Source organism: Vespula vulgaris, chromosome 4 (assembly GCF_905475345.1).
Source record: "Vespula vulgaris chromosome 4, iyVesVulg1.1, whole genome shotgun sequence".
Taxonomy (NCBI): Eukaryota; Metazoa; Arthropoda; class Insecta; order Hymenoptera; family Vespidae; genus Vespula; species Vespula vulgaris.
Window position 1 is genome coordinate 1,780,313 of NC_066589.1, and position 23,322 is coordinate 1,803,634.

Here is a 23,322-nt window from a genome sequence, read left to right on the forward strand (position 1 = left end):
TGAACGAAGATAAAATATGAAAACGCGAACGGAATAAGGATAAATTTGTTTTAACGAATAAGAAAAAAGGTAATTAATTAACCTTAAAGATTATTCGACAAAAAATGAAACAGAAAAAAAAAAAGGAAAAAATAAACAGAACGATGCACTAATTTTGTGTAATCATTTCTTTTTTCTTTTTAATTTTTTAATAGGGATATCTACCGATTAAACAATCGCGTCGTTCGTGAACGCGATCCGGTCGTTTTTCATGTTCGATAGACGGAAGAAAAGATAACACGATTTATCAAAGATGCCGCGCAAATTTGAAGCGCCAACGTTCGAACGACCAGGAAACGGCAATTAATCGAAAGTAATCTCGAGAGGCCTCGAGTACGCCGCGAAACGGCGGAACGATTTACGAGACGATCTAGCTCGCGGGGTGAACGAATAGCGTGGATAAATCGATTGCGTAAGAATCAGAGAGTATAGTCCACAACGCGTAATTCGCCATCGAGATTGCATCCTGCAAACTTGAGAATCACGATCCTCCTTTAATGTTATCGCACTGGAATATCACTAACATTAGTCATTAATACGTTGAATTCCGTAAGGGTCATCCATGGTTCCACAATTTTGCAGGTATTATTTCAATCGTTTCGAACATTTCTTTTGTGACATTTAAAAGACTAGATTTCATAGAATTTAAAGCCACGTATAAAAGTAAATAGTCCAGAGAATAAATTCCTTTGTATTTTTGATATATAAATGTAGTCGTAACATGTATTAAAACAGATAAATTCTTCGATTCGTGCAAACTCATACGATTTTGTTAATATATTCGAAATTATTATAAATATATTGATTAATTTTGTTTTTCAGAGATTTTTCGTCTTTGAAAAATTAAAGAATAAGGAGAAAACAATCTTATTACGATGTTTAAGTATCAGATAAAAATCGAAATGTTTGATACATTTAGATTTACATTCACTATTCTAAACGACAATGAACTGACTTGATGAATTTATATGAAAGATAAAATTACTTCCGACTAAGAATCCATAAATAATTTTAATTCGATCCAATTTTCATTTTTAAGATGGTAGTATTATCAAAAATGGAAAAAATTCTTAATAAATCGCCGATTCGATTTTATGACTCTGATAGATTTGGAGAAATTCATCTAAAAATAAAGGTCTATCGAACGTCGATCGAGATGACACAAATGAAAAAAAAATAAAAAGAAAAATAAAGAAATAAAAAAAAATAAAAAGAAACGAACGTTTACTCCTCCTCTTGACTCGTAGAATGGTCAAAAAGTTCCATCCGCTTAACACATAATTATTTATACGAAGACAAGACGTTTTATCTTAAAGAAATTCTAGAAGCTCCCATCTCAAGATAGAGAAACTGTTAATACGAAGACATTATTGACCGATGACGAATCAACTCATCATTTTCTATTCATTTTCTAGTCATCATTTACTTATCGGCTAACAACAAGTTCATTCGTCTTTAACGAAATTCACAAATTTAAGTCATACTTCAAAACTATAAGAATTTTGAAGTGTGAAAAGGCTTTTTGTATTGAATATTTTGTAAAAAATAATCTAGCTAGATATTTCTTTCTCCATAATTTGTTCGGTCAACAATATATTAATGGAAATTATATTGAATCTATTAATTATATATTAATAAACAGTATGAATATTTTTTGATAGACCTAATAGTTATTTAATCTTAACAAAAAACTTCTCTCCTCTCTCTCTCTCTCTTTCTCTTTTTCTATCTATCTATCTATCTATCTATTTATTTATCTGTCTTTCTTTTCATAAAATAACGCGTTGAATAAAATATGAAAATTGTATTAAAAGTCCATATTGATTCGATATGAAAACAATGTAATTGATATCTAAGAGATAAGATTCGTTCATAGTTGACCCTTAGCGGTTTGTGTTATATCAAATAGTTATCATTATCTGTAATCGAATATTCCTTCGCTCGAATGCAAATGAACATAGATTTCTATAATATATAGGTATGTGTAAATCAATATCAACAACGTGGCTTCGCTTTATACCGGTTGCTGTACCGATAAAACGCATCGAGCGTGAAAGGAGGTTGAATAAGATTTTTCTCAGCTTCGAGGTAAACGCGAACAGGTGCCTCGTACTTACTTCGATCGACATCCTCGCTGACACGTTTTCCTCGAAGCAATTAGAGCATGATCACAGGAAGAAAAAGATAGAGTAAATCGAAAAAAAATTTCCAATTCGAAATTTCGTTACGGTCAGTCACGTGAGTACGACAACGATTAGGGGACATAATTTAACAACCAAAAACGTATTATACGAATTAACTTAACTCGAAATTTATATTCTTTTAAAAAAAAGAATGCCGTTTAAAATCTAACGTCAACGAAACTCTATACTATTAGAGAAACTACTAGAGAATTTCTTTTCATATATATATATATTTTTTTTTAATTTTTTATATATCTACCCATATAAAAAGAACACATCAAAGTGTCCTCTTGACGATTTCGAGAGAATATTTACTAACGGCAAAAAAAGCGACGATACTCGACGGATAATCATCGAGTCCAAATACGTTTAATACTCCTGTCAGTTAACAGACTTACAATATTTTCGACGGAGTCCTATCGACGAAAAGAGGATCGTGAATAAAACGACCTACGAGATTTAAAACATTTTAGAAATGTTTTAAAAAAGTTTGGATAAGTATCTTTAAACAACATAACAGATAGTATAACATAGTAAATATAATAGATACAATAAATAAATATATTTATACCTCTAATGCATATAGATAAATAAACAGGTATTTACTTACATACGTAAAGTATAAATATCTGTATACACACACACATATATATATATGTATAATAGATAATACATAGAACATATATTATACGTGCTATACAATAATTATGTAATAAAAGATACGTTGAGAGAAAAAGAGACAGAGAGAGAGAGAGAAACAGTAAATAATATAATATATATATATACGACGTATAGTGTAAGAATATAATAACAGCATGCCAACATAATAGTATCGAAATGGATAACAAAAAGACAAAGTAACTGTGCGAGTGAGAGCGTTCGTCTCCAGAAAGACCGACATAATCGGTGAAAGTAACGTAAGTTGACTACCTTGGCCTTTGGTTACGAATGCTTAGGATAAAGTCAGTCAACAGCGAACGAGAGCGCTTATTCCATAACGGGGTATGTAAGATGGCTATTGGTAATGGAAGACTGTCTTCATCATTCGTCCCTTTCGTTTCTTTTCTTCTTTAAGAATTCGATGAAGAAAGAAAAGAGTATTACAAAAAAAAAAAAATAAAAAATAAAAAATAAATGTATACTTGCGTATTGAATGTTCACACATTACGATTTGCCTCCTGGCTATGCAAAATACTTCCCATCACTAAAACGAAGGCCAAGGTCGTCTGAAAGACAAGGACACGTCAGAGAAAGCTTCGAATTTACCGAAGCTTTCTATTTCTATCTTTATCTCCCTCTTTCTCTTACTCTCACTATTAACGAATCTAAAATATATTTTGTGTAAATATTTTTTTCTTAATAGAACAAATATCCTTTAGATCCAATACGAATTTAACAAATACTTTTAGCTCGGGTCTTAATAAATATAATAAACGCATATATACATACATACATACATGGCGTTTATTTCTTATTTTGAAATAATTTATGAATTATTATTATCATAATAACTTCGTCTGGTTAAAAAGTAAATTTGAAATTTACTTCTATTATGATATTATACAAGAGAATACCAGACGATTAAATATTAACACGTGTTAATACCACGGAGGTGACCATAGCGACAAACCATACCTTGACGCTTAATTTTGCAGACTTTATTTAAAACATTTTGATCATTCTTCGTGCGATAATCGAAAGATTAAAACTATTCTTAATAAAAGCAAATACCAATGGAATGAACTATTCCTATATCTCTCTCCATCGAACATAATCGTTATGAAAGCGCTCTTAAATAAATACATACATATCTACATACATTTATGGAGCGATTTAATGAAAACATTATACGAGTACTATAACAAATGTACAAAAAAAAAATCGTAAATCTAGCGATATAAAACTTTTGAATCGATTTCAAACCAAAACGAATTTCCTCTTACTTCCGGATGGAATTTTCTCGTACTCTCGAATACAAACGTTTACTTGAGCATGTTGGAGGATGCAAGAACGGTGCAAGACATCCGCAAGTACGAACGGAACGACGAGTCGCGCTCCGTAATACCGTGACCTTGACTCTGACTAGCCGAGCAGCCAGCTGCTCGGCCAGGAATAAGCTCGATGCTCGGTTACCATGTTGCGCCGCTAATATTAGCGTGCACAGCCGCGTGCACTAAGAACGACCCAGTGACGAACGCGTTCCCGGTGCATCCAATGTAACTCTTACCATTTCTCACGAACACTTTCATCGATCTGTCGCGAATTCGAGAAAGACGAGACAAGGTAAACGTTACCGAACTTTCGTTCGCGAGAGGACATATTGGTTCAACGATCTGAACAGTATTAAACTGAATCATTAGCATTTTTTTTTTAATCTTACATATCGCGTATCGTACCTAACGAGATATCGTTAGTTATGTCATTTATGACATAATTAAAATATGCAATCGAATTTCGATGAATTTCTAGAACCTAAATGAAATCTTCTATAGTAAATCTTTGCAGTTACGTTTTATTCGATACTCGTCGATTATCATTTATCTCGTGAAATTGTTTTATATGCATGGAAACATTATAGAATGGTATATAGGTATATATAGTTCTAACAATTCTTTTTCGATATATGTATATATTATTGTATTGTAAAGATGACGTAATCATTTCGATTCATATTGTCTAGATCAGATCTCATAGATTATCGTGCTCTTGGTTTCTTTGATGCTTGTCAATTATTATTTCTCTCGTCAATCATATCTATAAATTTAGAGACGTAGAATACTGTAGTATACACGGTATTAACAATTCTATCTCATAGATAAATAATCGCAATTTACAAAGGACGTATCTAATTTCTACATTCGCATTACTTAAATGAAATCTTAGACTTATCGTTTAGCATGCTTCTGTTTTTTACGCTACACGTCGATTATTATTTTCTCTTTAATTATTCTATAACTTTAAATACAACAAAAACAATTTTATACTTCAACAATAACACATCGCTCTGATAAAAACGTAATTAAGATATATTCATATATATTATACATTAATTATAGCTTTCTTTGATACGACGATTCCCCGTATCAATTCCCCTTCCGATATTCCTAAATTATAAAAGATTCTTGCTGGAGTAAACGAACAAGTGAATTTCATCATCGTGAATCTTTGAGGATGCTACTGATGAAATTATCCAAGTATTCCGACCAGCAACAACGTGTGTATATATATATACATACATATACATATACATATACATATACATACATATATATATGGATGACGTCATCGATCAAAATACTCGCGATTATTTATGCTTGTATGTATTAAAATGATGAGTAAAAGAAATTGTGACATCTGGAAGAGGAAGGGAGAGGGAGGCAGAGCAAGAGAAAGACAAGGATAGAAAGAGAAAGAGAGAGGGAGAGGGTGGCAGAGAGAAAAGGAAAGAGAAAGATAGACAAGGAGAGAGGGAGAAAGAGAGAAAGAGAGAGAGAGAGAAAGAGAGGAATTATTGACAAGAAGGGCGTCATACAAAATGGAAAATAACAATAACAAGAGTAGACCCCCTGCGACTCGTATCTCTTCTCTATTGCAACACTCCCCAAGAAATGGCCTGACCTGACGCACTTAAGAGTTATCGATACGATATCTTTCTCTCTTTTCAACTTACACGATATATTTCTCTTCCTCTTCTCATACGTATTCTTCTTCTCCTTCTTCTTCTTCTGCTTCGTTTTCCTCTTTTAACTTTGTCGTCAATAAGTTAACATCGATAATTCTCGTCAATGGTACGCATTTCTAAAGCGTACAATTTTATAAACAAATCTTCCCCTTGTAACCTTCATCTCTCCTTCGCTCGCCCTTTATCATCTTTTCTTAAGTAAATAAAATCGCAAATTTTGTTTCTCTCGTAATATTCTTAATTCGTTCTTTTCTTTTTTAAATGGTTTCGAAATGAATTATTTATAAAATCGCACGTTTATAAATTTGATTATAAAAAGGATTCGATGATTTAACGAGATCTATCTGTTTATCGTACCTACTTATTTGTTAAAATACGAATACGATGATACGAATCGCGTGTATTTGCAGGACTGTTTCAAAGTGGAACGCTTGTTCGGCATCAAATATCGACATTTTGAATGTCGAAATACGAAAGCATTGAAGAATGTATTACGTGGATCGATTAAAACGGTAACTCTTAAAAGTTCTTCGTTGAAAAATAATCTCCAAGATGAAATAAGTTTAAATCGCATCTCTCGTTGAAACGAAATATCTTTTCAACTCTTTATACGTAAGTACTTAAATATAATCTATTCGACACGTAGATTAACATACATTCTTTTATAAATATAATTCCTATAAATATAACAATTTCATGGGACTCACCGTGTTATCATTCTGACGAAGCAATCATTCGTAGCACAGGGTGTTTTAGAACTCGTGGACATAACTTCTTTGCTTTTACATTCAGCACATTAAAATAAGAAAAATAAGTTGATATAAACGTGTGTTCGATGCGATCTTGTCCCTAATGTACAGCCGAATTTCTGTCTTCTAATAATTCTTTCGATATCCGACGAGTTCTTCATTAAGATGATTAATTTCCGAAAAAATGGATCAGTCTGGAGGACTAATCAATAAACCACTATAATCACTGAACTTAAATCCGATAGATTTTTATTTGAGACTTTATCGGAGATTCTAAAGCAGTTAGAATTTATAAAGTTTTACTAGATAAATTTAAGATACTACCATGCCAACTAACTCTGACGATATCGGACGACTGAATGAGTCAGAATCTCAATGATAAGACCTCTAGAAGGTTATATTCGAGCTGAAGGTGATCTCTTCGAGTAGTTTTTCTAAAAACAGGTAAACAATTGATACAATACAAACGCGATTGTATCTCGAGAACAAAGTCATATAGGTCAATGTATGTATAAATTTATTTATTTTCTTATTGTAATGTTATTGAATCCTGTAGTAAAGTTATGTCCACACGTTTTGAAAAATGTGTGTGTGTGCTGTCTGTGTGTATATATAATATAGTAAAACAATATAATTAGAAGATGTAATCGCTCGACTGGTAGACTTTAACCGCGAGAATGATTGCATTGAGCAAAGGGTATATAGAAGATGATACACTTTCGTACGAATATATACGAGTGTCAAAAATATTCCATAGTATTGTTTCCCTTAATTATCTTCGAGCATGAAAAGTCAATGTCAAAAGAAGTGATCTCTTTCCATTAGAAATTCGCGTCAATCGATTATTTAAATACCTTTGAAATCTAATTATGATACCTAATATTCTATCAAATGGAAAAATAAATGCAGGCATCAGATGATTGTTATAAAATTAATACAAATGATTTTAATGACTAAAGATAAAATAAATATAAAATAATTATAAATGTCTCCTCTTGATAGATACCTAAAGAGTTGTTTAAATAAAGAATTCTATCGACAACTTGACGTTACTATCAACCGTATCATATTCTTTTTCCACGTCTACGGTAAGTTATATATCCTCACATCGTGCCTTGAACTCAACGTGTCTATCAATACGACCCGACGACCGGATGTTAAAGGTCAAGCAAATCAAGCTTTCGGGTACATCGACGAACAGCAGAAAAATTGTCGAAGGCAAAGAAAATCTGTTCTTTCTAAAACTGGTTCTGGAAAGTTTTTAATTAACTATCTAAAAAAATATACTTTGTCATTTATCAAAATAAATGTTTATTTGAGTATTTATTTATTAACTGTTTATTAATTTTTTGTTTAAGTTAGAAAGGCTAATCTAACCAAAATTTCATTAATGTTTCTAATGAGTGGTTTATCTGACCGATTGTTTAAAATCTATCACTGATTTTTACAAATTTATTGAAATAAAATTCTGGAAGAGAAATCAAACGAAGCTCTCGAATTATTTTGAAGGCATTAACAAACACGACAATTAAACATACTGATCTAAGAAATGAGTGTTTAATGAAAAAAGAAAAACTATAAGATTATGAATATATCGTAATAATGTACAAAAGATTCGAAAATATACAACAAACATTGCAAAACGATATAAAAGAAATTTTAGCAAATAAATCCAAAGACAATTGAAATCATTTCAAAGTATTTAACTAAATACTAATATATACTGCTAAATATTAGATAGTAAATCAAACAAAAGAATAAACGAATAAATTAAAAAATAATACAGTTTCTAACTATAAAGCCTAGAAATAAATAGATAAAGGAGACTCGACGGAATAAAAGATACGATTAGAAAATTATTGCAACAATAAAAATAAATACACTGTAAATCAAATCAACTTTAACGTATGCCATATAAAAATAATAATTAAGTTCTTATCGATATATTCATACATTTTTTTTTCTACACCCATTATTATCAAGCATTCGTATAAATTAAAAAAAGAATACATAATTAAGATTAGAAATCAATGAAACCATAAATCGTAAAATCGAAAAAAAATCTAATTAAAACAACGCTCGAAATATAAATCAAATATAAAAGCAGACTAATTATCAAAGGAGACTAATTATCATCGGTGCCAAAATAAAAGAAATAAATAAATTGATTCTGAAAAGATTTAAAAAGTGTTAAAAGGAAAAACAAATACGATCGAGTATCGTTTTTATCGACGTAATAATACATAAAAAAAAAAAGAAAAAAGAAAAGAAAATTCGCAAAATAGAAATATTGAAAAGAATATTTGTAAGAATAAGAACAAACAAAAATCATGGACCGATCAAAGTAAATTATGGTTTTGAAGTCTTTCAGGTAAGAATCTCTGTTTACCATTGTTCGCGCTTACATTTTTAAAACTCATGGTACTACGTGCTACGTGCGCGAGGACACGTGTCGTTTATAAGTACCGGATTCGAGAAGGTTCATGAAGGTTTCGACATTAAAATACTGGAAATCGGATGCTTCTCTTGTAAATATAGGCAAAGAAGGAAAGAAAGAGAGAAAAAGAGAAAGAGAAAGAGAGAGAGAGAAAAGCGTTCATTTCGACCTCGTCTTCCTCCTGCGTACCTAGTCGATGTTTAGAAACGTTCGATTGATTCAAAAGATTAGCAACCGGTCGTCATTCGATCGACTCACGTATATTCCATGCTACGGGAAAACGCATTACGAGAATTACGTCATGGTCGTTGCACCAACCTGCTATTATATCTGCTAACTATATTATATTATATATTTTATATATATATATATATATATATATATAATACAGTTTAAGAAAATGTTTTCCTCAAGATTTTTGCAGCTCTTGAAAATAAAAGCAGATTACTACTACGAAACCGATTCTCTTCCATGAAATTGAACGACTCTGTACGAAAAGAAGAGTTAAAGTAAGTACCTGTAGCACTTCTCGCGAGATTTTACGAGCCATAGAGAAGATAAAAATAAATCGAAACTTAGACGAGTAGGTTGCTTTCGTGTCTCCTTTACGAGACTGCACAAAGTATTCACGTGCTAAAGATATTTAGTATCGCTTTAAAGTCGTTTCCTTTGTCTTCCATTTTTCTTCCAACGATACACAAATCGTATCGACCTACTCGACTTATGTCAATGTTTCATTCTAACCTAACGTATTTTAGTAGGCTAGGATTGCATAATAAAAGTCCAGTCATTCTCGAAACTCGTAAAAGTACATCAAGTTTTATTCCGAATCGCTTTTACGTTTATTTATGAATAAAACAAACCCAACAATATATACTGTAAAAACCTTTGCAATCGATCGATCGAAAAGTATTCGGTTTCAAACTTACATTTCAGTTCTATTCTATGCACAGATAATTCGCAAATTACCTACTATTATTACTATACCATACTATTATCATTTCTGCTAATTCATAGGAAAATATAGATGGATAGATAGATAGAGAAATAGAGAGATAGCTTTTCTTTATTTTCGACCTTGAAAAGAGTTTAGCAAATTGACTTACATGATCTGAATATTATAAATTGCAATATCTCAAATATGTTTGAATTGATCAAATTCGATTATATCTTCTCCCGCTTTTTCTACTTGATACTTTGTAAAAGAAAATAGTGACAATATTAAAAAGCTTATCCAACGATATACTTAACAAATGTTGCTATAAATAGTTTACAGTCGATCGATAGCAAAATTTTTACAACTACTATGTTGTAATTCTCGTTTACATTCTGATAACTTATAAAAATGATTATTATCATTATATCGTACTGTCATTATTTCTAATAATTCAGAAATAAATATTGACATTATTGATATTAAAAAACTTATTTAATGATTTAAGATTTAACGAACTTTTAGAATCAACTTTTTAGACTTGACAAATACTGTGAATATACTTTATAATCAATCATAAGATATCTGAACTCAAACTGCTATATACCAGTTTAAATAATTTACAAATTATTATTATTATTATTACTATTATTATTATTATATTCCATACTGTAATCATTCCTGTTTATTCAGAAAAAGAAACATTAACGATATTAAAAGCCTATCTAAGAATAAATAGATCTAAGTAATTCTATAAATGCTTCACGATTGATCAATCGCAAAATATTTAATCTCAAATTGCTCTGCTTCAATGATCTTCTATACGTTTAGATAATTTATTAGTTGTTGTTGTTGTTGTTGTTGTTATTATTATTATTATTATTATTATTATTATTATTATTATTCCATATTTTAATCATATCTGCTAATTGAGAAGAAAATATTAACAATATTAAAAAGCTTATCTACACCGATCCTTATATCTTTGAACTTGTTCAGATTTATATACATAAATACGTACGTACGTACATATATTTAAAAAAAAAAAAAAAAGGGAGAAAAAATGAAAAAAAAAGGAAGAATTATTTTGTTATCATTTACATTTAATTCCTCTTATCCGAGGAAATTTTCAATATTCACGAGACCACGTATTCCGTCTATCATCTTTAACTTTAATGTTCGATGAGACGTTTGATACGAAGTTTGCTATGATGTTTAGTTCAGTAGCTAGGGAGTTAGAGAGTGTGGTTGCAGTTTACACTCTCTATGCACCACTACTCTCGACTTTAACCGCTCACCTTCACCTCGTCTCTTACTCAACGATCACCGACGGAGAATCGGGTCTCCTCTCTCTCTCTCTTTCACACACATACTCTCCCTCCCTCCCTCTCTCTCTCTCTCTCTCTCTCTTTCTCTGTCTCTCTGTCTTTCTCTATCTGTCTGTCTTTCTCTTTCTCTTTCTCTCATTTACTCCCGTTGCGTAATCACAGTGCGGCATACGATCATTATCGAGTCGAATCGTCACTCGAGTGGAATAAGTGCGTGTGCGTACGAGCAAAAGACATTATCGAAGCATTAACGTTCGTAGCTGGGTCGCCACGTAAAGTGCCAAGTTTCCGAAAGGTAATCGAAACTGGTGCCACGCTTCTTTGTTTGATTCCACAGAGTATACTCATACATATAATATATACATATATATGTATATTTATCTATGCGTATATATACGTGTCTATATTTGTACTTGCATACATCGAGAGAGAGAGAGAGAGAGAGAGAGAGAGAGAGAGAGAGAGAGAGAGAGAGAGAGAAATCATCATTTTCGTGATTTCTTTTCTACACAAGGTTAATATGTTTTTCTATGTTTGTATGATTATGTTCTCATTGATACATTCGTGATTTATATTTTTAAATATTTTGAGAAAAATTACTAAAAGCATTTGAAAAAGTTCGCCACTTTTTATTCTTTTTTTTTTTTATATATATATATATTTTTCTTTCTTCTTTCTTTTTTATTTTTCGTTGCAATTATTTTTCAGATATGTTTTACTTTAAGAATGAGACGTATAGCTGTATTTAAAGAAAAAGAATTTTCAGATGGTCGTCGTTAATATTATTACATGATAATTATTAAATAGATGTTGGAAATATATTATAATAAATAATGGGAAATAATGGAAAGAATTATTTCTATGAAAAATTTCATGGGAAACTAAACTCTCGAATATTTTCGATCATTGGATTACATTAATGTGTAGTAACTTTGCAAAAGCATGCATTTGAGTGGCAAGCTATTCTAATGGAGGATCGTTCTAAATTTACAAATAGCATTACGAATAATTCTAAAATTACAAATAGCATTTTTAATCGTACGATTTATCGACCATTTAAATTCATAATATCTAGTATCACATTCCTTTGTACACATTTTTGTGTTCCCATAGATGTTATTATATTTTCAAATGATATCTTTCATAAATACATTAATTACGTTATAGAATATGATTAAACGCATAAGAAAATACACGCAAAAAGAGAAATTCGAAAAAATGAAAGGGATAACCAGACATACGTTGTTACTGCTTCTCACTGTATATATTTATTACATAATAACTAGAAGCGAGTCAGCGAAAGAGGAACTTCCGTTTCCCTTGAAACAAAGACACAACGAGTATTTTCTCCAAACCCATGAATATTATTACTATAACGTGTTATAAGATTAAAAAAAAAAAAAAGAAAGAAAGAAAGAAAGAAAGAAAGAAAGAAAGACAGAAAAGAGAGAAAAAAGAAAAAGGAACTAAATATAAGAAAATATTACGTCAAATTTAATTTTCGCTTTCCTGTATATTCACAAACGTGTTTTTAAATATCCATTGGATGAAAACGAAATCTACGAAGGAACACGTAGATAGATGCCAACTACCAAGAACCTGGCCTTGTCATTTTTTTTTCTTTTTTCAATCTCACGTCGACTCGTTAAAATCTCGAGTTTCTCTCGCGATAAACACGTTACTTTCTATTTTTTAAAAAGATCATTTAAATGTACGATATAGAATTAATTCGTTAGATACGTGAATTAAAAGTCCCTATTAATTTCCACTTTGATCTTTAAATTAACATTGTCACCCCATAAATGAAGCTCAAAATGACGATTTTAATATCTTATCGAATCTTGCGTGGTACCATTGACCTTAACGACCCTCCAAACCTGATAAAGCTAGCGATATCTAAACAAAGAAGTTCGAATATGTTCGCATTATGTTTGAATTACGTATTTTTACACATTACGTATGCATGTACTTAGATACTTATCTCAAAGATTCTCTTGTTTTCTATTTCTTATTATGATCTCGCTATCTGTAAAATTTTATTACAATCAGAAAGTAAGTTAACGTTTTAACTTATAATATTTTTATGAATATTTTAGAAATTTATAAAAAGATATTATACGTAGATATCAACAAGCCGAAAATTTACTTAACAACGTCGCAAAATATACTTACAATACATTGCGATAGATTTATTTCAAGAATTAAGTACTTTTTATATTATTAACTCTTTGCAATACAAGGTCATTGCTGACGTGATAACACTAATTTCTTTTTTCTTTTAAAACTTTGAAGTCACCTCTAAGACACGTGTTATTTCATTCATTTGATAAAACAGATTAACGAAAAACGATGTTATTTAAAAATCGTTTTCCACGTATATGTGTATGTACTCATGTGTAAAATAAAAAAAAATTGAATCAAAATTGAATAAATTAGAAAAATAACTACATCGCAAAGGATTAAATATTAAATACGTTTTAATTCTCTATTTAAGGGTCGATAAATCGCTATAGAAAAATCAAAGTCACTTAATTCGAACCAATCGAGGGAAAAATCAAGCGCGATTCGTTGGTCATTAAAAAGAGATTCTAAAAATAATTGTTGGAAAATTTTCGAACGATAACCGTGTCAATTAGGATAACTGAGGCTATCTAAAATATTTCTACCCATGGAAATTGATCTCTCAATCATTCTATACGAACAACGCAATTACTTATCGATCACGCATCGAGGTTGTACAAAAAGGGAAAACTCGCAATGTTATTCAGATCGACACTCTATGTACTCGTAATTTTGTTATTTTTTTTTGGCGAGTTCGCGAATCTCAACGAAAAACGTAAAATACATGAATCAACTATTTCCTCTATTAATCGAGAATTTTTTATAGGGTACACAAAACACACAGTACGCAATATACAATAGATAAATAGAAAACAACGTGAAGCTACGATGAAAACAACGTTTGCTTGTTTGCTTTCTGGTGCCACATTGATTAGTAGGAGATATAAGCCATACTATAAACTACACGTAACTCAATGTTAATACAATACATACAGAATCATTATAAAACACAATATTCCCATCATTTTATTATACATACTAAATCTAATTCAATCCCTTCCATCATACATTTTTAAGTCTCCCAGCAAAGTTGTATCATAAAAACCGATCAAGATCAAATTCCAATCTAATCTTTTAAATTCAAAGTACAGCTATTAATTTTTGCACCTATCCAACTGAAAGAAGAAAAGAAGAAAAGAAAGAAGAATATGAATTTATGAAAGATAACAATTTGTATGAAAGATAAAAAAGAAAAGGAGACAATGAAAAAGAGAGAGAGAGAGACACACAGAGACAGAGAAGGAAAATGAAGTGAGAAAAAGAAAGAGTCGATTAGCTCGTTATCGTTATCAACGTTTGAAAACGTTTGGCAAACATCGCGATCTTTCGAGAGGACGGAATCAAAAAGAAAATATAACATCGTTATCAAAGACGCGGATAACGTCTCTCGCGTTTATAGGTGGTTCGACGTAGGAGCGAACCAATAGCGTGGCATTTTTCGATGCCTTACCCCCGTACACGTGACCCCAGTAAGAAATACGTCATATCGCTGACCCCACAAGAAAAGAGAATAATACGTGATACATAATAACAATTTCCTATTCGAAACATACCAACATATTTGTCTGTTGTATCGCTTAGTGACGTATTTGGATAATCGATTATCTTAACTTACTATAAATTACGAGATACCTATTACAAATCATTCTCATTCTTTCCCTCTCTTCTTCTCTCCTTTTATTTATACATCTGCAAGAGAAAAAGAGATAGAATATACGACGCGTGTCGAGCACATTAGTTTCAACGATTTCTTTTCAACTTCGATCAGTAGAAACATTTTGGCGTGCAATAATATTTACGATTAAATTCGCGAATTCGTAAATCTTTTTTCTTTTTTTTTTTTTTTTTTCTTCTTAAGCCTCTTCTACAATCGTCATCGTACGAAGCGTTTGTTCGTTAAAACTTTCGATAGAAATAGTATTTTTTAGATTTTGATGAAAGTTTTGAATTTATCGTAAAGTATTCTAAATGCGAGCATTTGAATAATGTTAGTACACTTTTGTAATTATTACAAAAATTGGCAGGACTAAATCTAACGAGATTTATTTGCGCACACTTCCTTTATCGCGATATTAAATACTATCTGATATTTCAACGAAATTCAACGATCATTTTCAGAGCAGCGACCATTTTGTTATAAATATTTCAACGATACGAATCAATCGTTTCTCAGTTTATAAATCGCGTTAAATTTTTTGTTAATAGAGAATAATATCTTCTATCTTGTTTATCAAAGCGAACAAAGTAATTAATTTGTAAGAGATTTTAAGAGAACACTCGTGAAATATTTCGCGAGAATATCGCCAGTAACAGAGCCATGTCTTTGAAATAATAAACAATAATTCCAGCCTATCAATTTTTTCATTATAAACAATTAAACCGTAAAGCTATTATAAACGAATTGATCAAATAGCATGGCAAAAAAAAAAGATTAAAAACACTGATATAAACCATAAATGACCAATCGATCGCCCATGTTCTTCTACTTGTTCGCTTCGTTAAGATGGAAGAAAACTATCCCCATCATTCGATACCACCATAAACTCGCGAGCTGCATGGCTTTTCTTTCTGTCCTTTATTTTTTTCTTTTCTTTTCTATTGTTATTTATTTTCTTTTTTCTTTTTGTTTCTTTTTTTTCCCTTTTTCTTTAGATTGCTTCGCATCGTTTCTGTTCCTTCTTTTTTGGTTCCTTTTTATTACTTTTTCTGTTCTTTTTCTCGAAAACATTATATATATCGTATATAGCGATACATTTTATCGATACATTTATATATCGAAAAGAAATGAATAAGAATTGATATTTGGAATTTTTAAGCGGCAATATCTCGAAATGTATTTTACAAACGTAGAATATAATATCAATATTTGATTATTTCGAAATCTATTATCCTATATACCGAGTAAGGTACGAAGAGAAAACCTACGCATGAACTATGCATTACTTTTATTTTCAAGTATGGTGTAATGGCTGGTGAATTGAAAAACCTTCACACACGCGTATCTACGTAATACGTAAAACGTAAACCGTAAGGATTTTATCCTTACGAAATTTTTCATAGCTACGGCTTACGTCTTGCAGTCGAAAAATGCATAGTCGACTCTGATTAGTGAATTCCCTTACTGCTTACGTATTACATTTTATATCGATGAGTGTGTAAAAGTCTGAAAAATATCAAAGTTCGAACGTTCGATGATGGGAACCGTAAAATGCAAGCGAGAGCAAAGAAATTGCTCATTTATGAATCCTAAAGTAAAAAAATGATTCGACAGATACTACCAAAATTTTCATCGTTGGAATAATTTTTATATACTATGCGAAGACGTTGATCTTTTTGTTTGTAATTTCATACTATTTATCCGACTGTTTCCAAAATCACATTCATCCATTTTATTACAAACAATTAAAATGGAAAAGGAGTCTAACTGTTATGCAACAATCCGTGATATGAAAATAATGCGTTTGTAATCATCTTAACGATGGAACAAGAGAGAGAGAGAGAAAAATTCTACTTTACAAGGGTCAAAGTTTTCCAACAGATACGAAGTAGCAAAACAAAAAGGTAAAGATTTATTTTTCTATTTATTTTTTACTTGTTTTTGTAAGATCCAGAAGAAGCAGTCGTCTGACTGGATCAAACGTCGAGAGCACTCAAGTTAGTTCATATTACATCGATCCATCAGTCGAACGATAAAATACATACTTAAGATGTTCTCGAGTACCTACGGGCATAAGTCGAATAGATAAGTAAAAGTATTAGAAATCTCGTTGAACCGTTGCAGGTGTTACCGTGACTCATGAAAATACTATTTGAAACGTATCTTTCCAAGTTTGCACCGTACCAACTATATAACTTCGATAACTGCATTTTCCGCTGCTAGTTATATATATATATATATATATATATATATATATATATATAGTATGATAGTATGATAGATAGGTATATAGATATTATGTATAAGACCTGTGTACTTATATATGTATGTGTGTATGATATATACATATGTGTGTATATATATATATATATATATATATATATATATATATGACGTCGTTAAAAGAGTGAAAGGAAGATTATTATGAGACAAGACACCATACATTCATAGAACGATGCACGATGGAATGTTAACGCGTGCGTCGATAGACCTCTTGGATGTTAGATGTACTAATGCGCTACGAAGGACGCCTTTATTAGAAGCTACAGGAACTAGAGAAAAATCTTCATTGTCGCGTTACTAACGTATACTTTATCGAATATAAGTTCATTTCGTTCTTTTACGTGATTCCATAAATAAACGTATTATTTCGACAGAAAACGTAAACCTATGATTCGTTTTCTATTAAAATAAAAAAAAGTTATGTACCTAATCGTACGTGCTTTATTGCATATATATACAAGCCAATAATATATAGTTATACGTACGTACGTACGTATGATGTATGTATATATGTATGTATGTATGTATGATGAGTAACATATTGTACGTATATCTCCTATATATATATGCACGTATTCTAATAAGCATGCATAATAATTAACATATCTATCAAGTTTACCTTATTATAGTCGTGGTACATCAATTATTTACGTAAAATCGTCGAAGTATTCCTTTTCGTTCCATTTTGGCCAAAGATTTACAAATCAATCATTCGGATCACCTTACACACCGCACTATAAGAGGAAAATTTCATTTTTTCTACGCACAATTTTGTCACTTTTCATATTTTTTCAAAGTAATATACTTAGTTACTAAGATTTGATAGATTAAAGATAGATATAACTTGAATATTTAGAAAAATTGTACTTTTTTAGAAAGAACGCACGTCCCCCCTGACGACTTCGATAACTATAACAGTTAATCGCATAAAGAAATGACAATCGATCGCTGATTGGTTAATCGTTCTGTGATTCGCAAAACAATTAACCAATGAAAATTTTGTTCTGTTCGTTTCCTTGTTCCAAAGTAATTAAATATATTGAAAAGACATGAGATAGACCAATGAAAAATCAAATTAAAACGACCAATCAGAAATGTGATTTTTGTAACGTCTATTTTAAACGTTAAAACTATTATTATAAAAAAATAATCAAATTGTATTAAATTTACAATTAAAGATCTCAGTATCGCATTGTTTTAATTGCAAATTAAAAATCCATCTATTCGAAATAAAATAATAAACAGTTATACGTATAAAACAAAATTTAATTATTATTAATTATTAATTATTGTAATTGAAAAATTGAAAATAGTTAACACGATAAATAAAAATTAACGACTCTTCTTAAATTTATTACACGAAACAAAAATCAAGAGCTGTTTTATTGAATAGAAGAAATTCATTTACCTGTTTGTGTATTTATCTTTGATTTCTTGGCAGTTTGCCAATTTCGTTCTCTTTTTACACGTTTACGTGCCATTTGAATGTCCCCACTATTCAAAAATACTCGCTCGGTTGCTGTATTAAAAACTTAAACTGTATGTTGTTAGAGGTCTCCAGTTTACATGACAAGATAAGATATACGATTAAATTTGTAAAATAATACATATTATTTTTATCTTTTTGATAATTCCCTACGTGAATGAAGTCTACGAAATTCTTTTAATCATTGTGACAAAATAATTTGATATAATAAGAAAAAAGAATTATTTATTTATGAGTACATATTAAAAACATCCAATTAGAATAGAAAGAATATTGAAAGAAAGAATATCGAAGAATCTAATTGGCTTATCTAAATCGACTATTTCCTCTTTTAACGGTGATTGGTCCATTCGATTGGTCCTATACATTTCCTTTTAAAAATGGATTTATTATCACTTATTGTAAAATATATCGAAAATAATTTAATCGTTGAAATGTTTTAACGAGAATGATTTGTCATAACACAATCGTTTGATATTAACTAAATAAATTTAAATTTATGAAGTCCAAATTCATTTCATGAGTCATCAGCGCCACCTACAGAGATAAAAAAGAATTAGCAAGATGACATGCTATATGCGTTCAGTATTCATATAAACATGGCGCTCGCAGAAGTTTGTGGTCTTAATTCTTATGTAGATTTTAACTTTTTGCAAGAAAAGGATAAATTACCAGGTGAAATCGAAAAATACACAAGAAACTTTACAAATAACGTTCAATTAGCTGTACCACCGTACATAAACGTAAGTATTGACTTATGAGTTATTACATTTGTGAACTAGTATCTGAAATTTGTCAAATCATGTAGAAGAATTTTATACAATTTTTTATGTTACTCGTTTTATATATACGATTTCCAGCCTGCTGAAAGTCTTGCACAACTTTCTGCAAGTACCGATGAAAGTGGAAAACATTTAAAAATCCAATTTGATCATGGAACCACTACATTGGGATTTCAATATCAAGGTGGTATCATATTGGCCGTTGATTCCCGTGCTACGGGAGGCCAATTTATTGGTAATAATCTATTTTCTAACAAAGCTTATTAATCCAAAAATATTTGACTACAATTGACTACAACTCTATGTCTTTATAGGTTCACAAACGATGAAGAAGATAGTGGAGATCAATGATTATCTTCTTGGTACTTTGGCTGGTGGTGCTGCAGATTGTGTTTATTGGGATCGTGTTTTAGCTAAACAATGTCGTATGTATGAATTGAGAAATAGAGAACGTATTTCAATTGCAGCTGCTAGTAAACTATTGTCAAACATGGTATATAACTACAAAGGGATGGGTTTAAGCATGGGTAAGATGTCAAAAAAAAAAACAATCTTTTGGTTGTTTTGGTTTTACACATACATTCAAGTTTTATTCGAAAAGATAATATACAAATTTGCGAATATATGATATTCCTCTAGGTATGATGCTTGCGGGTTGGGATAAACGTGGTCCTGGAATGTATTACATCGATTCAGAAGGTACTCGAACACCAGGAAAGATATTTAGCGTAGGTTCTGGCTCCATCTATGCCTTTGGCGTATTAGATTCCGGTTATCATTGGGACCTGACGGATAAAGAAGCTTACGAGCTAGGAAGAAGAGCGATTTATCACGCTACTCATAGAGACGCATATTCCGGTGGTATAGTAAGAGGTAAGTAGCAACAGTTCTGTAATCACACAATTTTATTTATTAATCGCTTATTTGATGATTTTGTTTTTTAGTATATCATATGAAATCAACTGGTTGGGTACATATCTCCGACGAAGATTGCAAAGATTTGCATTATATGTATCAAGAGCAAAAACTAGCAGGAAGCAGCAAGTAATCAATCTAAACGTACTGTATTTTTTTGCCCCTCTTCGCTTAATAAAATATTGTTCTTAGGAATATTTTCATCGAAAGCTTTCAAATTGAAGTTCATCAAATTTTGTGTTCCTCGTGTATTATAAAATGAATTAATACTTAACTGTCAACCTTAACATTACAGGAGACACATGAAATTCCTAACCTTCCGCACGTACACAAAATAATTATATTAATCCTATGCATCGTAATCAAAATTTGAGTAAAATAGTTTTTACATTTTATATAAGATGCAAATTACATATAGATTTTCTCGACAAGTATGTTTTGTAATCTTACATTTATATCGTTTAACGTAATACTACTTTACCGTAATAATATTTAACTGGAGTGATGAAAATTTTCACATTATAATACATTTGTATTAACAACGTATAACCTATATGATTCAAAAATGGCGCGATCTTGTATACTCCCCACTATCGATACTAGCAATGTTCGTATGTGTTGACGTCGACCACCGCAACGCATAGTGCGGCGTGATCGGTGTCATTACAACGAACGAGGAACATATTGTACTTTCGTGCGCGAAGAATTTCCAGTGTATTTGGGCCTACATACCGACACGGAACATGTCGAGTACAGAGGAATGTAAACTAAAGGGCGGTCATCCTCCAGCAGGTTAGTTTAATCGAAATCTTTAATTACTTATCCCATTAAAAAAGGTTAAACGGTGTTTACAAGCACCATTGAATATCGATGACGTCGTAGTGCACCTGTCAGCATGTATCAAGGCCATATAATTTCAAACAATAATTAACATCATCATCCTTAACTCCAATCGTTCGTTTCAGTGAAAGCAGGAGGAATGAGGATTACTCAACACAAAACACCAAAGGAGGATCGAGACGTGAAGCCAAGCAAGGACGTCGAGGAGAGCAGGCCTTCTAGCAGGTAAGAAAATACGTCGTATTAAAATTTACATCGTTAGATAACGATTGTATTATTTTTCATTTTTCACGCTGTCGAGTTATAAATCATAATAACGATAGAAATTGGTGAACAGATTCGTGATATATAAACCTCCTCGTTCGAAATCGAGTCGAAATAATCACGTTTTTCGAAAGAATTCAGAAAGTCGTAGAAGAAACGTGCTGTTGCCGGCTAAAGAGAAAGGTAGAGGGGAGAGAAAGAGAGAGAGGATCCCTAGGATGGTCGTCGGGCAGTAGGTGGTAATTCTTTTACGTGTAGATACGTATGTACGTGCGAGTCACTATATTTTTTCAAGAGATACGTGATAAATGGTTCCAACGAAGTTTTCCGCGTATTTGTTCTCAACAAAAAGATTGCGCAAGCCAACGTAAATGCACCTAATGGCCTCGCACTTACTCGATGTTATTATGATTTAATGCTTAATACGTTATCGTTACTATTATTATCATTATCATTATTATTATTATTATTATTATTATTACTACTGTTATCTGATATCGCTATATTTAAAGTCGTGACGTTGTTGTCTCAAGATTAATGAGTTCAAAACGATTATACGTTATCAAGAATAACACCTTAATGGTGTAAAACGCAATAACGAATTAAGTTTGTTATATATTTTGTTGTTGTTTTGCTTACTTTGCAGCCCGCCGAAGACCATGATGATCAGTGGTGTCCCCGCAAAGGGAAACGCAGATTTTCCGCCGGAAGCTGTACAACATTTTCACGAAAAACCAACGCCGACGCACGATGCTCGGCCAGCTCACTGTTCGCGTCCGATTATCATTCAACAACCCAGGAAGTGAAATTCTAGCGTATTTCGCGCTATTGTTTTCGGGACCACAGAGCGCATTTCTACGGTCCGAATATTTTAAATAAACGACGGTATCTTGAGGATCTTGCGCGAATTGATTCGTTTGTTTCCTCGATATACTTTCGTTAAAGATCTTTAAAAAAAAAAAAAAAAAAAAATTCTACTCGTTATAAGCGAAATACTACTACTTGTTTCGCATTGATATCCTTTAAATCTTAAAAAGAAAAGAAGAAAAAAAGATATATAATAATGATAATAATTATAATTAAGATATCGTCACGTTATGATTAATTTTAATTGTGTATACGTTGAGGGAAATTGGAGCAATGTTTGGGGACAGTTTGTATAACTTGAAAGGGAAATAAAATATGCGTGTGCGCAGGGATTTTTCGTTTCGCCGTATAAATTTTTTATCGCGTACGTATACATTTATGTAGAGTACGCGTGATCGATAAGCTTATGAATTAAGCTAATACTTCACCTTTCACCATTCTTTGAATTTAGATCGTGTAAACCGTGCTTCGGAAAGATCGATTATCATACTTTTATATCTCCTTTTTATCAAAGTGTTAATAACGTGCTCTCTACGATTCTATCAAATCGTTGACTAAATCGATCACTTAGCACGTAACGAATGAGAATATTCTGTAAGCAGATGTAACGTAACGATGAATCATAAGATTTCTCTGCTAACGTATGCAGCGGTATTATATTTTTCATATTTTTCCTTGATAATAAATGTCAGGAAAGAGGAATATAAATCAAGAGAAAGTATGCTGCTCGAGCGAACTGATATATTTATCGTTAT

The 23,322-nt window shown here is 31.2% G+C and overlaps 4 protein-coding genes across 7 annotated transcripts in view; 2 read left to right on the plus strand and 2 right to left on the minus strand.

Moving 5' to 3' along the window:
- The window catches only part of LOC127063192 (uncharacterized), a 164,617-nt gene extending 146,293 nt beyond the window's left edge, over positions 1-18,324 (minus strand). For 2 of the 4 annotated variants that reach the window (XM_050992603.1, XM_050992607.1), the window contains exons 1-2: positions 18,281-18,324; positions 18,033-18,147 (exon numbers count right to left, since the gene is read on the minus strand). The gene's annotated coding sequence lies outside the window, so the exon portion shown is untranslated. Of the gene's footprint in view, positions 1-6,611; positions 7,016-18,032 lie in introns of those variants that run through there. The other 2 variants (XM_050992605.1, XM_050992606.1) reach the window with 2 other exon arrangements.
- A 1,149-nt stretch (positions 18,325-19,473) lies between these two features.
- LOC127063198 (proteasome subunit beta type-5) lies at positions 19,474-20,805 on the plus strand. The gene is made up of 5 exons (XM_050992622.1): positions 19,474-19,642; positions 19,760-19,916; positions 19,996-20,208; positions 20,321-20,554; positions 20,626-20,805. Exons 1-5 carry the CDS (start codon positions 19,499-19,501, stop codon positions 20,727-20,729), a joined length of 852 nt encoding a protein of 283 aa, XP_050848579.1. The 5' UTR covers positions 19,474-19,498; the 3' UTR covers positions 20,730-20,805.
- Positions 20,443-23,322, minus strand: part of LOC127063194 (RYamide receptor-like) — a 32,854-nt gene continuing 29,974 nt past the window's right edge. Inside the window, exon 9 of the mRNA XM_050992617.1 lies at positions 20,443-20,570. Within this exon, the coding sequence (XP_050848574.1) occupies positions 20,520-20,570 (51 nt within the window). The 3' untranslated portion in view covers positions 20,443-20,519. The remainder of the gene's footprint in view (positions 20,571-23,322) is intronic.
- LOC127063201 (death-associated protein 1) lies at positions 21,227-22,899 on the plus strand. Its single transcript, XM_050992629.1, has 3 exons — positions 21,227-21,388; positions 21,562-21,661; positions 22,347-22,899. Exons 1-3 carry the CDS (start codon positions 21,340-21,342, stop codon positions 22,504-22,506), a joined length of 309 nt encoding a protein of 102 aa, XP_050848586.1. The 5' UTR covers positions 21,227-21,339; the 3' UTR covers positions 22,507-22,899.

Bases quoted from the DNA above. Each gene is read 5' to 3' on its own strand.
- LOC127063198 (XM_050992622.1), top strand. From the start codon at position 19,499: ATGGCGCTCGCAGAAGTTTGTGGTCTTAATTCTTATGTAGATTTTAAC. The intron at 19,643-19,759 runs GTAAGTATTGAC...TACGATTTCCAG, and splicing joins CTGTACCACCGTACATAAAC to CCTGCTGAAAGTCTTGCACA. The intron at 20,555-20,625 runs GTAAGTAGCAAC...TTTGTTTTTTAG, and splicing joins TTCCGGTGGTATAGTAAGAG to TATATCATATGAAATCAACT.
- LOC127063201 (XM_050992629.1), top strand. From the start codon at position 21,340: ATGTCGAGTACAGAGGAATGTAAACTAAAGGGCGGTCATCCTCCAGCA. The intron at 21,389-21,561 runs GTTAGTTTAATC...CGTTCGTTTCAG, and splicing joins GGGCGGTCATCCTCCAGCAG to TGAAAGCAGGAGGAATGAGG. The intron at 21,662-22,346 runs GTAAGAAAATAC...CTTACTTTGCAG, and splicing joins GAGAGCAGGCCTTCTAGCAG to CCCGCCGAAGACCATGATGA.